Source organism: Bactrocera latifrons, unplaced genomic scaffold, assembly GCF_001853355.1.
Source record: "Bactrocera latifrons isolate USDA-ARS-PBARC rearing strain unplaced genomic scaffold, ASM185335v1 scaffold_0, whole genome shotgun sequence".
Classification (NCBI taxonomy): domain Eukaryota; kingdom Metazoa; phylum Arthropoda; class Insecta; order Diptera; family Tephritidae; genus Bactrocera; species Bactrocera latifrons.
This window is the reverse complement of record NW_017534406.1, coordinates 4,968,089-4,982,965: the sequence shown is the minus strand read 5'-3', so window position 1 is coordinate 4,982,965 and position 14,877 is coordinate 4,968,089. Positions and strand designations below refer to the sequence as shown.

General features: G+C 36.2%; 1 protein-coding gene across 1 annotated transcript in view; it reads right to left on the bottom strand.

The window, feature by feature from the left end:
* Window positions 1-14,877, bottom strand: part of LOC108977627 — a 74,886-nt gene that overhangs the window by 8,833 nt on the left and 51,176 nt on the right. Inside the window, 1 exon segment of the mRNA XM_018947437.1 lies at window positions 10,436-10,509. Coding sequence (XP_018802982.1) covers window positions 10,436-10,509 — 74 coding nt within the window.

Below are 14,877 nucleotides of genomic sequence, written 5' to 3'. Positions count from 1 at the left end.
ACTGAGCATCTTTCTCTTTGACACCATGTCTGATATCCCACGTGATCTGTCAAATACTAATGCATGAAAATCCTAACCTCAAAAAAATCACCCGATAAAAAAGAAACCTACTTCGGTATACCACGCAATCATAACAGAAAGTAAAAGCCATTAGCCCTTCGCCACAAGGGGGGACAGATCGCTTTATGCGTCGTTCAAGAACCAGCTATGTCTAGAAATTCGATGTGTTACTCTAATAATTTAGCGGAACGTGCTGCTTAGAGGTTTTTTACAATTTTATTCCAAATATTTTTGGTAAGGTTTGAGGGTGGTGCTCTCAAGCCATAATAAAGAAAGAGGCTCTTTGACTTTCCTTTGTGTTCTAAATACTCAGCGGTCACATGCTTGCTTGAAAATAATTCACTGAATTCGTCTGATATCTCACGAAATATTACGTCAGATTTATGTTTCGCCAGAATCCACCTCATTACCGATTCTAAGTTGACATCCTTCGATTAGCTTGATTAAAAATAAGGATCAGTCGGTACATTCATTGTTATCTAAATTATTTCATCAATACCTTAAGAAGTTTGTAATCCTTCACATAAAAACATTATAGAGAATTTGACTTATTGATTTTGAAAATTGACGACCATTTCAATCATTGCGGTTGTGGGTTTTAAAAGCTAAACCAACTTATTAACTTATACTGTTTGGAAATATGAAAAGAGTTTTGAAGAGAAATGAAGACGGACGGTTCACACTATGTTTAAACACTAAACCAAAAATGTATATGTTTTTTAATTTTAATGTAAAAATTTATTATAAATTGTAATCCATTTCGAGGTTCCCTAATTTTTAAAGAAAAAGCCCTGAAACTTCGAATTTAATGGAGAGTATTCATTATCATTCGAAACAATCTTCTTTTTAGTTAATTTTTTGAGGATTATCCCTTTCAAATGTTGGCCGCGGCTATGCCTCAGAGCCGTTGAGTCCAATTTTCGATGACTCAGTCGTACATTTCGAGTGGCAACTGACGAATGCCATTTCTGATGTTTTGCTGTGAGGTCTGAATCGAGATGAGATTGTCCGCACAGACTTGAGATTTTACGTATCTCCACAGGAGAAAGTCTAATGGTGAAATAATACAGGATCTTGGTGGCCAATCGACCGGCTCAAAACGTAAAATTATCTGTTCACCGAAGTGTTCTCTCAGTATTGTTGAAACCAAATGTCGCCGAGATCCCGACCTCCAATTTCAAGCATCAAATAGTCGCTTATAATGTCGCGATAACGATCACCATTGACGGTTAAGTTCTCACTCATTTTTGAAGAAATATGGACCGATCACCAAACTGTTGTTTTTACTATATGAAATGTCAGTTCATGAAACTTTTCAGATTGCTCTTCGTCCCGAATGCAGAAATTCTCTTTGCTTACATACTCTTTGAGCCAGAAATGGGCTTCATCACCGAAAAAAATTTGGCTCAATCTTCTAGTAACTTTTCAAGAGCCCATAGAGTAAAGCGATGTCGCTTGGTAAGGTCGAGCGGCTCCAGTTCGTGCACAAGTTGTATTTCCTAAACCTTTCAGCTAAGATGTCGACGTAAAATGCGCCAAGTCGTAAAATGTGCCAGTGCGAGTTCCTGTGAACGGCGCAGAATCTCCTTCCCACTACTGCTATATTTTCTTCACTGCGTGCTGGACATAGTCTACTCGGTCGAATATGATCCAATACGGGTAATAAATGCTGGGTCACAATAAGGGGGATGATGTTATGAATGGTACGATAAGTAGGCCGATTATAGTGGACCATAAGTTGAGCAAAGCCCAACATTAGGCGTGTTTAATTTGACCAGCAAATTAAACAATTAGCTTAGCAACATAATTGTGTTGGCTTATCATAAGCCATCGTAGCTTGTATATTGAAATTTGAAATTTCTAACTAAATAGAATATCACCTGTTTGTTCTTGACGCATTGCCAATACAATTCAGTGTACAAATGAAATAAGCTAAGTGCGTTTTATTTGTCCATGATTTAGCTTTTAGCTTGTGATAGCAAATGAAACACACCCACTATTTACAGAACGTAAATTTTCGTAATAAAGTTGAACAATTTGTAAACGTTGTTCAGGCGTAAGTTTTTCCATGACGAAATGCCAAACTATACTGAATCAAACATGACATCTTGATACGACTCACGCGTGATCTGTCAAAAAAGGCTATTGACAAATACCTCTACTTGAATATTCCGTGATATCGCAATCCCTAATATATGGTACACACAATTGTATTATTCAATGTGGGGAACTTAAGTTTCGCCCAAGAATAAGTTTGATTCTCAGAAGTGATTACTGATATTGCTCTTTTTACTGTTTTTACATTTAATAAATATTTTTCTTCTTATTTTGCTTGGTTACCGAGTTTGTATTTTCATTATTTACGTCATGGCACTGCAGTAATAACGAAATAAGGCGAGCAACTTTGTCAGTTCTTTAGCCAAGATTTCCTTTACCACGAGAGATTTGACTTTGTTTCGCCGTAGGCGGCATTTGTTCGAATTCCATGACATGCCGAATGATAGTCACGTGTTCGGCTATTTTTGTTCTATTTGTTGTAGCACTTAAGCCTCCTTCAAAGTGTAACAAATTGAATTATTTCTAAAGTGCTTGGGCATTACACACAAATAAGGAATGATGTTTCTTCTCTGTGCTCGTTTAGTGAGTAAAGTAAATATATTAGGAAATCCACCCCATTTACTAATTCTATTTTCACGGAAGTATGCTAGGTTGCTTATTTAGTTTTATTACGAGTAATAGTGGTATTGACTCGAAAGCAGGCAAAGTTTGCAACCCAGATCACTTTTTTTTTTTGGAAATTTGGAGTACTCTATACAGTTGTGCCAACGGTTTTTCCAATCTTCGAAGGACTTCAAAAAATCATTTTTTTTCTTTTTTATCTTCTTCAGCTCCTCCTTCGATGCCGTCTTTATCTCGTCAAGAGAAGCGTAACGTCGTCCTTTCATGGGTGGGATTCTTCAGTTTAGGGAACAAGAAGAAGTCACAGGGGCCAGATCTGGGGAATACGGTGGCTGCGACATCATTAGTGTGTTGTTTTTGGCCAAAAAGTCGCGCACAAGCAACGATGTGTGAGCAGGGGCGTTATCGTGGTGCAAAAGTCAGTTTTTGTCACATCTTCTCGGCCTTCTGAGAACATTTTGTACCACCGATAAACGTTGCTTCGGTCCAAGGTAGCTTCTCCGTAAGCCACAGTCAACATTCGGAATGCATCCGCGCACTTAATTTCGTTTTTCAAACAGAATTTGATACAGGTTCTTTGATCCATTTTTTTGAATAGGTAAAAATCGAAGACGATCCAAAATACGTGCAAGCAAAGCAGCTGTCAACAATTAAATGAACATTCAAAATGGCTTGTCGGCATAAGTGAGAGACATGAGTACCAACATAACGCCACAAAAAATTCGAAATTCGAATATACGTAACCCGCGAATATTCAAAATTCGCGATACTCTTTGAACAAACCTCGTATTTACTGCTGAATTACACACGATTTTTTGATTTCTGCTTTTCCCTTCCAATTTTAACTTTAATGTCACGCCAAATTTGTTTTGAATAATGCCTCTACATAATGAAACACGAACACGTCGATGACTGCACAACAACAAATATTTAAATATTTATTATATAACCACAAGGATCTTCCAGTAGCGCGCTCACACTTGACTTAGGTTGGTGTTGACTTGACACGAGTTGAGTTGAGTTGAAATTTATGGAGGATTTGCATGACCGTAAATTTCCGCGTTCAAATGGTGGAACACTGTGGTGCTAAAATTGCTTTGACTCAACAATCACGACGCACACAAATACGTACTATTAATATTTATTCACGAACATACGGAGATAAATTGCTCACAAATATATAACAAGTTTTAAGGTTTGCGGTGAATATGCGTGCGTATGAATAGAGAAAGTTGGTGATGGCGATTGATGTTATAAATAAAGTGTTTTGTAAATTTGCTACCGAGAAATGGCAATGAAAGTTTGACGATTTAAAATTGCTTTTGGAAATATCAGAATACAACTGCTGAGCAAATCAAAAAGAAGGCGTTTCCTCATAACCGCAGCCACAACAACCCCGAATGATTAAATAATAATTTGAAAAAAAAAAAAAAAATATTGACAAACAACCTCAGATGATTTAAGATTTATTGCATGCATAGTTAATATTTTTGCATGCTAAGTAGTTGGAAATAACAAAGAAGAATCTTTCGTAGTACTTTATGGTCAGTAAGGACGGATGAAAATACAGCTAGATGAAAGGCTACGTATCCAGAAAGTTTGTTCGAAAACTGGAATAATCTTACCAAAAAATGGACTACAAAACCCGACTAGTTATATTAATAGTAACAATATGAATACCTAAATTAGCTTTAAATCAGCAAAAAGCACTGCCGCCTTTAATTTTAGAGCACAGCGAATATTTTATAACTTTAATAGTAATAAAAGCCACATAACGCCTGCGGTCATACAGCTCTCGTTTCTGAATCTATTATAGAATATACTTTAGTAGCGCCTGCAAAACAGCATTTATGTGCAATTTCAAAAACTTTTACTGACCATTAAAAGTGTATTCTCTAGCTATCTTCAGTTAATGTTAGTGGTTTCAAATTTTCTTTCACTTTTTAATTATCCCCAACTAAAGACATAATTTGCAGCCAAAGTTTTACGATTATGGCAATTTACTTTCAGAAAATCACTAGCATATAGCTAAAGTGATATCAAGTTAAATTTCTGTTAAAAGCGAGTAATAAAGTAAAACAGGAATTAGTAAATATTTTAGAATCATTTGCGACTTTTGATTTTTTTAGCTGTAGTTTTTAAACCCCAATAGTTTATCTAAGTTGGTATAATCTCTGTTATTCAATGACTAGGTACTGTCCATAGCAAGTGAGAGGCCATTCTATATACAAATATATTCTTAGGACTTTCCAAAACATGCAGCTATCCATTCAAATTAAGGCGAACTACATAAACTGGTGCTGACAATAAAATTTAAAATATTAAACACCTTTGGGCTGAATTAACGTCAAATGCGCCATTCGAATGCACTTCAAATATTACTATTTCGTTTCGTCGTTATTTTTTGCTGCCCTGACAACTTATTGATTGGAAAGGTTCTAAAAAGCGATTGTTTTCTTCTGGAGAGTATTCTCAGCTGAAAGTCACTACTGAAATCCAACCCGGGGAGGATATTGTCCGATCTATTTAAATTTCTTGTGAGCTAGTTCAGGATACCTCTATGCCTTTAAGTTTTCATGTTCCAATTTTTTATTTCCATTTGGCTCGAAAATGGACGATGGGGTTGGTGCGGGAATATACGGTCCAAAGCATAAGGCAGCCTTTTCAGTTGTCGGACCACTGCAGTATATTTCAAGCTGAAGTCTTCGCTATTGTAAAAGCCGCGGAGCTGGCTGGCTGGGTCAACATTAACCATAAGTAGGCAGCCACGCAGCAATCAAGGCAGTAACCTCGGGCCAGAATTGTCTTGGGAAGCTTACTGGGTGCCAGGTTTCAAAGGCATCGAGGGCAATATAATAGTGAACGAGATTGCCAAGAATGGTGTACGGCCAACACCCGCATAACCCACGCCCGCAGAATAGGGCTGACAGATCGAAAATACTGCAGAAAATGCCTAGAGCAAGGCAAGAGAGAAGCAATGTAGCATCCCTTCTGCAATTGTCCCACATTTGCAACTCTACTTTGTAAGTGTCTGGGATCTCAATGGTATGGTGCACTGGAGGAATTGTCAATAGTGAGTATTCAGAATCTGTTAAAAGCCTGCGCTTGGGCTTGCTAAAGGATAACTACTTCTCATGAACTTAGCAACTGAATTTCATCTAGTATCGCAAAGGACCAAAACTGGCCTATCCGTGGCTCATTGGCCAAACAGATTAACCTAACCCAAATAAAGCCACTAAGCTTGTATAAATAGATATGTATGTAGATGGTATATTCCATAAATCTTAATATTCTTCGGAACTGATAATGTATTTTAAGAGCATAAGCTTTTTAATTTCAAAAAGAGGTATTACTTCCCAAAATGAAATTACTAAGAGGAAATACTTTATCTTATTTTTTAAGTTATTTAGTTATAATTTCGCAAAGGTCTTGGTTTTAGGCCACGACCCATCTAGTAAATATCTGGAAATATGTACACTTAGCTATTGTACGTTTCTCGACCGTAAATTGTTTCGGCACAAACACGAAATTAATTTGAACGATGGAACCATGAAAAATAAGTGATTGAATAATTAGGGCAGAAAGACAGTAAAACGATGCCATAAACACAATGTTGAACAAAGATTTGCTGGGTTATAACAGGCGGGCAAATAAACATAACAGCATGATATTAAGCTGACCAACGCAGCACACCGAAGCAATAAAGAAATTAACCGAATTTTTGGGAGCTACTGGAAGGTCGATATTTGTATTGGACGCCGCGACAGGATCAAAAGGCAGGCCAAAGAAGGCGAAGTAAAAGCTAAATGAAAACAAAAAGCACATTTGCGAACCACTAATGCCATAAAAGAGCATAAACGGCAGTTTGCGCCACACCAGGGGAGGGCGCTCAAAAAAATGTAATAACTCTAAGAACAACAACGACCAAATTAAAAACAAACGCGCTGCGTACGTACATTTCGTTGGTCGCCACAAACAATTTGTGTTGAGGCACTGTCTTTATATGGTCCTGCCATTAAGTGAGCTTTACAAAGGCAAAGTACAAAACAAATAAGTAAGAGACGGAAAAAATGTATGCGAGAGTGCTAAGCGATAAAAAATGTTAGCCAAAAATGAGAAGACCAGCACTAAAGGCCAGACCGAGTAGTAAAAAACAGAAGCGGCAGCGCAAAAAGTAAACAAACAATGCTTATCAACATAAAGTATATTATAAAGCTCATTAAGCTGTGAGCGGCGACGCAGTCATACGCCGAAGTCGGAGATCGGAGATGGTGTGGCATTTTGTTGAAAGGGAGCGCTAATGTTTACTTGCATGCCATTCACATACATTTATACACTTATGTGTATATGTATACATGTGTAGTGGTGTATCTCTACAGCATCGGCAATAGTGAAATTCTCACAGCAGGGATGTGTGGCGCATTAGCATTGATGGTCCCAGGCACAAGGGTACTCTTAGTGAGCGCTACATAATAATATGCGGCTGAAGTCAATGCTGATGTGTTTGTTTGTGTCATGACAGTTGACCTTTAATACAGGGCGTTGTTAACCAACACATAACAACACTAAACACCTAATCAAGTGACACAAAATGGCAAGAAGCGAGCTTAAACGTTAATGCCACATTATGTTTCTGCGATATTAGTGGCGCGTATTGCACGCGAATCGGGTGGAATGCGCGACGGAAGGGTCGGTACATAAATGGATATGTGTCAGTAAAATTTATATGTAGAAATGTACTGAATTTTACATCTGTACTATTTATTATGGCAAGAGAGCTTAAATCCCAATAACAAGGAATTAAGGGATTAAACAGTCAAATTAATATTATGACACTTATTTTTTTTTAATTTCGGTGATAAAAAGAAAAAAAAAAAAAAACAACAGCTACTCCATATCAGGTTCGGATCTGAGCTACTTACATGATTGCTGAATAGAGTAACCGAAAATTCTGTAAATCGCCCGAGCTTATCACATAACGGGTTTTACAATAAGGACGCTACAAAGTACACCGATAGGGACTGCAAACTCCGCTCTTTTGATATTTCTCTTCAGTACGGTTTTCCATTTTATCGTGGAAAGATATACGATCGAACAACGAATAGAAATTATTAAAATTTACTAACGAAATTCGGAATCAGTGACCTCAACTTTAAGAACGCTACATACGTCCAAAAAGCATCTTCAATGATGAGGCTCATTTCTGGCTGAATGGCTCCATCAATAAGCAAAATATGAGCAAAATATCCACACGTAATCTACGAGTCACCATATAATTCCGAAATAATTACGGTTTGGTGCGGTTTATTGGCCGGCCAATGAAGATTATGCCTTACTTCTTCCGTTTGAGCAAAACCGGCACGTCGCAGTGAAAGGGAATCGCTAAAGCTCAATCGGAGGATATATTGACTTCCCAAATGTGGGGGAGTCAAAAAGGAAATGCTGAGTTGTTTCCACCTCATCTTTTTCCATGCAGCTTCTGCAAATGGCGTCTGGTAAAATTCCCAATCTTACAGCACGGACGTCAATAGGGAAATAGTCTGTTAAAAGTGTCACTAGGGAGGGCTTACAGCGGGCAAAGAGATAACTAGATCTCCTACGATTGATCTTGGGCCAAAAGGTTTGTGCGACAGCGCATAAACGGATAATGGCCCAGCGCTGATCAAGTTCCTGCGAAGCCCAGCTGTCTAGTAGTTGAACTAAACCGGTAACGGTTCTAGGGTGCCTTTCTTTGCTGGCTCATAATTTTTGCAATTTCTTGCGATTCTGCCATGCCTGGGCACCCATACTTTTTATCACAACAACACTCGATGCTTTTGATAGCGATGTCAGGCACTTCTCCACTAACCCCGAACGTACTGTAAATGAGTTCAAAGCTAGTATCGTCGCTTTGCTATCTGAGTGAATGGTCACTTCTCTGAAGGAAGCTGCACCTCAGAGCAGCATATCTACTGCTCCTTAACGGCTGCAACTTGAGCTTGGAAGGCATTGCAATAGTTAGGAATGTTGAAGCTGGAATAGATAGAGAGCTTCTGACAGCCTCTTATACGCTATTCAGGGGAAGGAAGCCGGTGATGGTGTTTATCCTCCCCTGTGCATAACAGACATTGCATGTCTAAGGTTTGTTGTGACCGAAGTCTGTGTTGCCGTATTGTTCGATGTCGTCGACGTAATCAAAGAGCCAACTAAGGGTGAATTGATCCCCCAAGTTGTTTTAATATGAGGTGCAGTCGGCTTGTCAAGTGCATTCTAAGCCTAGTTCCAGCTGATAGACTCATACCAACCTTATTATAAGGTATCGGCAGCTTGGCTTGTTTATTTTTTAATTTGAGTGCAAGATGAATGAACTTAAGGCTCAGCTTCAGAGAAATGAAGGCACCAGCGCCAGGAGCAGTAGATCTGAGGCACCTTTAAGAGTCATTAACTATCATGGCTTGGAACTCGAGCAAATGGTTAGTTCGCGCCAAAGTACTCCCCCCACTACCCTCCGTTGTAAGCTTTGACCATGAGCTATGAGCGTTTTGTCATTTTGAAAACGGAAAATAAGATTTTTCATACTTAAAAGTTTGGAATGTATAGTGTTCTTAATATGCTTCCGATAATAAATTTTTAAGTGTTGCAGTCAGTGCTTTATATCTATAAGCGGAACGATTATTTAAAATYATTTCTCTTTTAAATAAATAAAAATAAAATAAATTTTTAAGTGCTTCCTTAATACCGAGAACAGTGTACGCCACTATCGTATTCCTATCGACCTAGCCTTACTATAAACGTAAACGAGTCGATTTTTCGAAATGCTGGTTATATACAGATCAAGCTGTGTCTCCAGCATTTTCACTAAAAGTAAGGAGAAACTGATGGATCTTAAGTCTGTGGCTGTTACATCTGAACTCTTACCGGTATTGGTTATGAATGCTACTCTAATCTGCCTTCAAACCACGAAATGTATACCAATCTTATATTTAGATAATACCCACATGTAGATTAAGTATGTAACGAATATTTTATCATTGGCTTAAGTTGCGAATGAAATTTATTTACTTTAACAGAACTAAGTCGTTATTTATTCCGAATTTTTGTTACTTTTTACCAAGATTTTCAATACTGTTGTCTTATTTATTACATTTCCGCCATTTTATTGTTTGCAACAGTTCGCCATAAATTCCGCTGCTTTACGAGTTCGCGAGCCAGCTTCTTAGGGACTTGTTTGTCGGTCAGCATAAACCAATATTCATTAATTCACATGAGCCAAAAAGGCACAAAACGAAAAAGAGAATTTTGTAATTGTCAAATAAGAGCAAAAAGGAGAAAGAATTGAGTAAACCGTTGCCCATTAAAATGCATGGCTTCATTAGCATCTGCGATTGCTGTATCTTCCACAAAGGGTTCCTTCCGCATTTAATTAAAATAAATTGTTTTGGGTTCAGGAAATACTTTATTCTCTTTTCACTTCAAGCGCATGAACTTAATTAACTTTAAAATGAATATTGATCATTTAGTCGAGGTTGGAGAGAGCCTTGATATTTTAGGATAAAAATATTCAAATATAGATTTTTATTAAGCAGGACAATGTAAATTTAAATATTCTTCCAAGTAGTTAGTACAATATCTTACACTAAGTATATATTATATATATATACATGCATATATGTAAATAATTGTTGGCAAATATGCTGCTTTTTCTCTCATTACTTACCTCAAAGCTAACAATGCCACTGTGATCCTGATCGAGTGTGTTGAAAACGTAGTGTGCATACAGCGTGGGGTTGGCTGTTGTGTACAATTTTGAAGCATAATTCCAGGCATATTCCATGGAGTGTTTTGTTTGACCAGCATAGTTGAATTGAATTTAATTGTTCGTATATTGCCGGAGTTTTGTAAAATAAATAAAAATTGGTTAAACTGTGTCCAAGTCAAGTGATTATTTAATTTTATTTTATTATTAGTTATTATTTTTAAACAATTAAGCATTTGAAATATATCTATATATAAGCAGGTAACTGTTGGTTGGGGGCAGAATCGAACACTTAATATTCTCATAAAATAGGGATTTCAGAACTGTCCGACTGGCGCTAATAAAAAATTGTCAACACTGTGTATTTATTTCCTACATGTTTATTTACAGGTGCAATACACAGTTGCTGTAACATCCACTCATACATTATCTCATCACATAGTCAGTAAAAAGGAGCTGTTGGAAGGTAAGTACAGATTTTGTCCATTTTTATATTAAATTGTATTGTAAAGTAGTAAGTGTATTAGTTTTTTCGCATAACCTAATTAACTATGTACTAAGTTAACTAGTTTCGGCCTTTCGCACAGCTAGCTATTCCATTATTAGATATTATATCAGTTCAGATCAGATATTATATTTCCTTATAATCTTCATTTTGTATTTTTTCAAATGATAAAATTTTATAAGCCGAAAACTTTTTGTTACTATTTAATCCATGCTCACAACCAAATTTACAGCCGAGACAACAACCTACTGAGTGAAGCAGAGTCTAATTTAGAGTATGAAACCAAGCCGCAGAGTTGCATTTCAGTTTCAACTCCATAAATTATGTAGTAAAATGTGATTTTTATTTTGTATGGTAAAGCGACCTAAATGAGCTCTTTAAACAAGTAAAGGCTGGTTAATAAATCAAATAACTCCTCTGCAAAAGGGCTATAAAGTCTAGTTGGTCAATACAAAGGTATTGTGGACCTCTTGAAAGTTGTATTAATATTGGTATATTAGGAATGTGTTCTTTAATTAACCAATTTAAAATAGTTGGAATCGACATAATGGCCTACCATACGATACTCACGTAACATATTGCCTCAGAGTGTAGTAGTTTTGTTCACTTAACTTTGGTTTATATAACCTAAAACTAATCGAAGTAAATGTACATAAACTTGTATATAAATAATAAGAATGCCGATACGTGTTGAAAACGTCGTAACTATCGTCCATTGGTCAATTTAATTTGCTCAAGAATAACCCTTTTGTTCGCTCCACTTCCCATATAATGGTTGAGTTAAAAATTACTAAAAATGCGATAACCCTCTGCAGGCTACGGAAAGCTTAAATAGCAGCCGCCGTCAAAATTGAGAAACGTACGTGCTACCGGCCACCTCAATATTGGTTCGATCAATTTCAATCATATTCTGCTTCTTTTTGGCGTAACACCGTTTTTTGCGGTTATAGCTGACTTTTCATTGAGTTGGCTTTTTACGTGGCGATTTCCAAGCCCAGCGCTCAACCCTGGGGAACGTTGTTTCGCCCTCTCACTTCACCTTCAACCGAATGTGTTTGGCCGTCCTGAGGATACTTTGTCGAAGACCGGAAGTCGTAAGCTGCTTGAACCATATGTATGTAAAATAATCGTTTCAAGGCACTCCAAAGTGAATGGCGCTCAGAGAACTTTCCTCACTTGTGTGAACTTCGATAAATGGCTCTATTCTCCCTAATTAGGTACAGAAAATTATGCTGACAATCCTATAATATGGCCGAAATCACACAACACCCACGCTTCATTTCCATATAATAAAATTCTAAATTTATTTTTTGATAATAATGTACCCTTGTCCACTTATCTCGACTACTATATACCTAATGCAAAGGCTTACTTAACCTTATAGTATATCGGTCAATCAGTGAGGGTTCTAAATGAACTCATAGAACATTTTTTTGTTTTTGACAACAATATTCTTTAATGTCATAAACAATTTAAAAGGGTGGCAAACATTTCAAAAAAATTTTGCGTTTTGTTGCAAATTAACCAAAATTTTAACCGAGTAGTCCCCGAAAAAATCTCCAAACATAATTTCACTTGCAAGAATATTTTACAGAATATCAATTAGATATACTTGTATGTAAAGGTGTCCTAAATTTAACCGAATATCTAAGTTTGCCACTTATGTATAATATTAGAGTGTTGACAATCCTAAAAAAAAAAAAAATAAAAAATAAAAAAAATAAATAAATTAGGCTAAGTCAATCGAGCGTCACACGACAAGAAAAGGTGTCTTCGTTTCCGAACACTATTTCCATATTTCACAGTTCGAAAATTTCATAAAAACATATGCCCAAAAAAGTGTTTTATCTTCGTCAACTGTGCAGATTAATTGAAATGGTTATATGGTTATTATTTTATGTTTTGTAAAAACCGACACGCTAAGTGTAATTACATTGTTGTCTTTGGCTTACACGTAACCATTTGTTTATAGTTTTCCCCATTGCCAGTAGTCAGCGCTAAATTGCTTTGCTTAGAGCAGAAACTATCCACAACTGTCACTTTCACTTTCACTGTCACTGTCACTGCTCGAAAAGTTAGCTTTTTAATGCTCTACCATTTATATTATATAAGAAAACTCAAGGAAATTACAAAATAAACTAAAGCCATTTAGAAACAAAAACTTGCAGCATTTGAATGCGAGTAAAAAATTTCAGTTGTCAGTTTTTTACTTTTTTCAACTTTTCTCATTGCTATTGCTGCATTTCGCCTTTGGAAATTGTAATAAAAGTGTAACATCATGCCGTTTTTGCTTTCACTTTTTCTCTCTATGCTTCTATATCTTGCACTGCCATTACAGATTTATTGAGTTTGTTTGCCGAGTTTTTATTTTTTGCACTCAAATGTAGTTACTTTTGAAATTATGCCGTCGAAAGCTGGCTGCCTTCAGCCTGCAATCTCCCCACAGCCAGCACCCACTGCCATATTCACATATATGTACATACATATATAGCGGGTCCTCTATGTCGTTGCTTAACTTTATTATGCAGAACCACCTACATCTGCTCGTACACATCATTCACAGTGCGGTTAGAAAAAAGAAGACGGAGGTCAATTAAGGTTGTACGCACATTCGTTTTTACTTGCAATTTGTTTTTTTTTTTTTTTGGTTACATAACAGCCTTGATGGACGTTAAGTCTGCTCTCCCTGCCTCCCTGTCTCCTCGCTATGCAGTTTGCTTTTCTTTTAGTCATCTATGTGTTTCTGTATATGTGTGTCATATTAAGTGTTTTATCTGAATATGTTTTTATGCATTTATTTCTCTTTCATTTTCCATTGTTTACGAAATTGCATCAAAGTGATTTATGGCTGCTTTTCAGCGTGTGTGCTTACATATTTAAGCAAGAAAATTCATACAAAGCGAAATTTTCAGCACAAATGCGTTGTTTTATATGGAAACATTTAATATTTTCATGAATTTGATGACAACAGTTGTGCTTAGCTGTTACTAGAATAAATTTTTAAAAATTATAATAATAATTTTCTTTTTAAGACTGTTTGGACCACTTTCTTCATTTTTAAACAATTTATGGTAAATGGAATGATAATATTGTTTTTTTTTCTTTTTTTTTTTAATTCTAAAAGTCGACATCCCACTGACAGTTCTTGTTTTTAAATGCAAAGTATAGAAAACAATTTGTTCTCCACATATTTCTTAGTTTAGACTTGGTCTTGACTCTTACTGAATGACATACATGGTTCCATGTAAAGAAAGCCCTTAAAACAACAGCTTTCTTAAGGGGTACATGGGTTTATTTATTATCTTATTAAAGTCTACAGTACCTCTAGAATATTTTCCTCAATTTTCAAGTTGATCCGAGCAACAGTTTCGGACATACCGCCTTGCTCCGTCTTTAAACTTGGTTTTCTTATAACTAAATATGTTTTTGAAGTCGGTTGGCAAGATTTTTAGAGAACTTCTAAACCGCTTTTTTTTTAGAAATTTTTAAAGATTTGGACGAAGGATTTTCGATTATAACTATTGGTAGAAAAAATGTCTGCCAAAAATCCAATTTTCAGTTTTTCTCCTTCGCCCAAATTCTAAGTAAAAGTTTTAACTAAAACAGTTAATTTTTCACTTTAAATGGTCCTGAAATTAGTTATCTTGCCAGGACGGGCGCATATTTTTGTTCCGAGGAGTCACCGGAAATGGCGGTGCAATGGCCGACTTTAAATATCTTTTTTCAAAAATATCAGAATTTCCTTGCTAGTTGTGTATATTTGTAACAATAAAATATTAAATAATATTTAATTAAAAAATATTTAATTTTTTATATGAGGAAAACATAAAAAAAATGGCTGTTTTTACCTGAGGAAACCCATAGGTTAAAGTTAAGTTAGATGGCTGATCAAAGATCA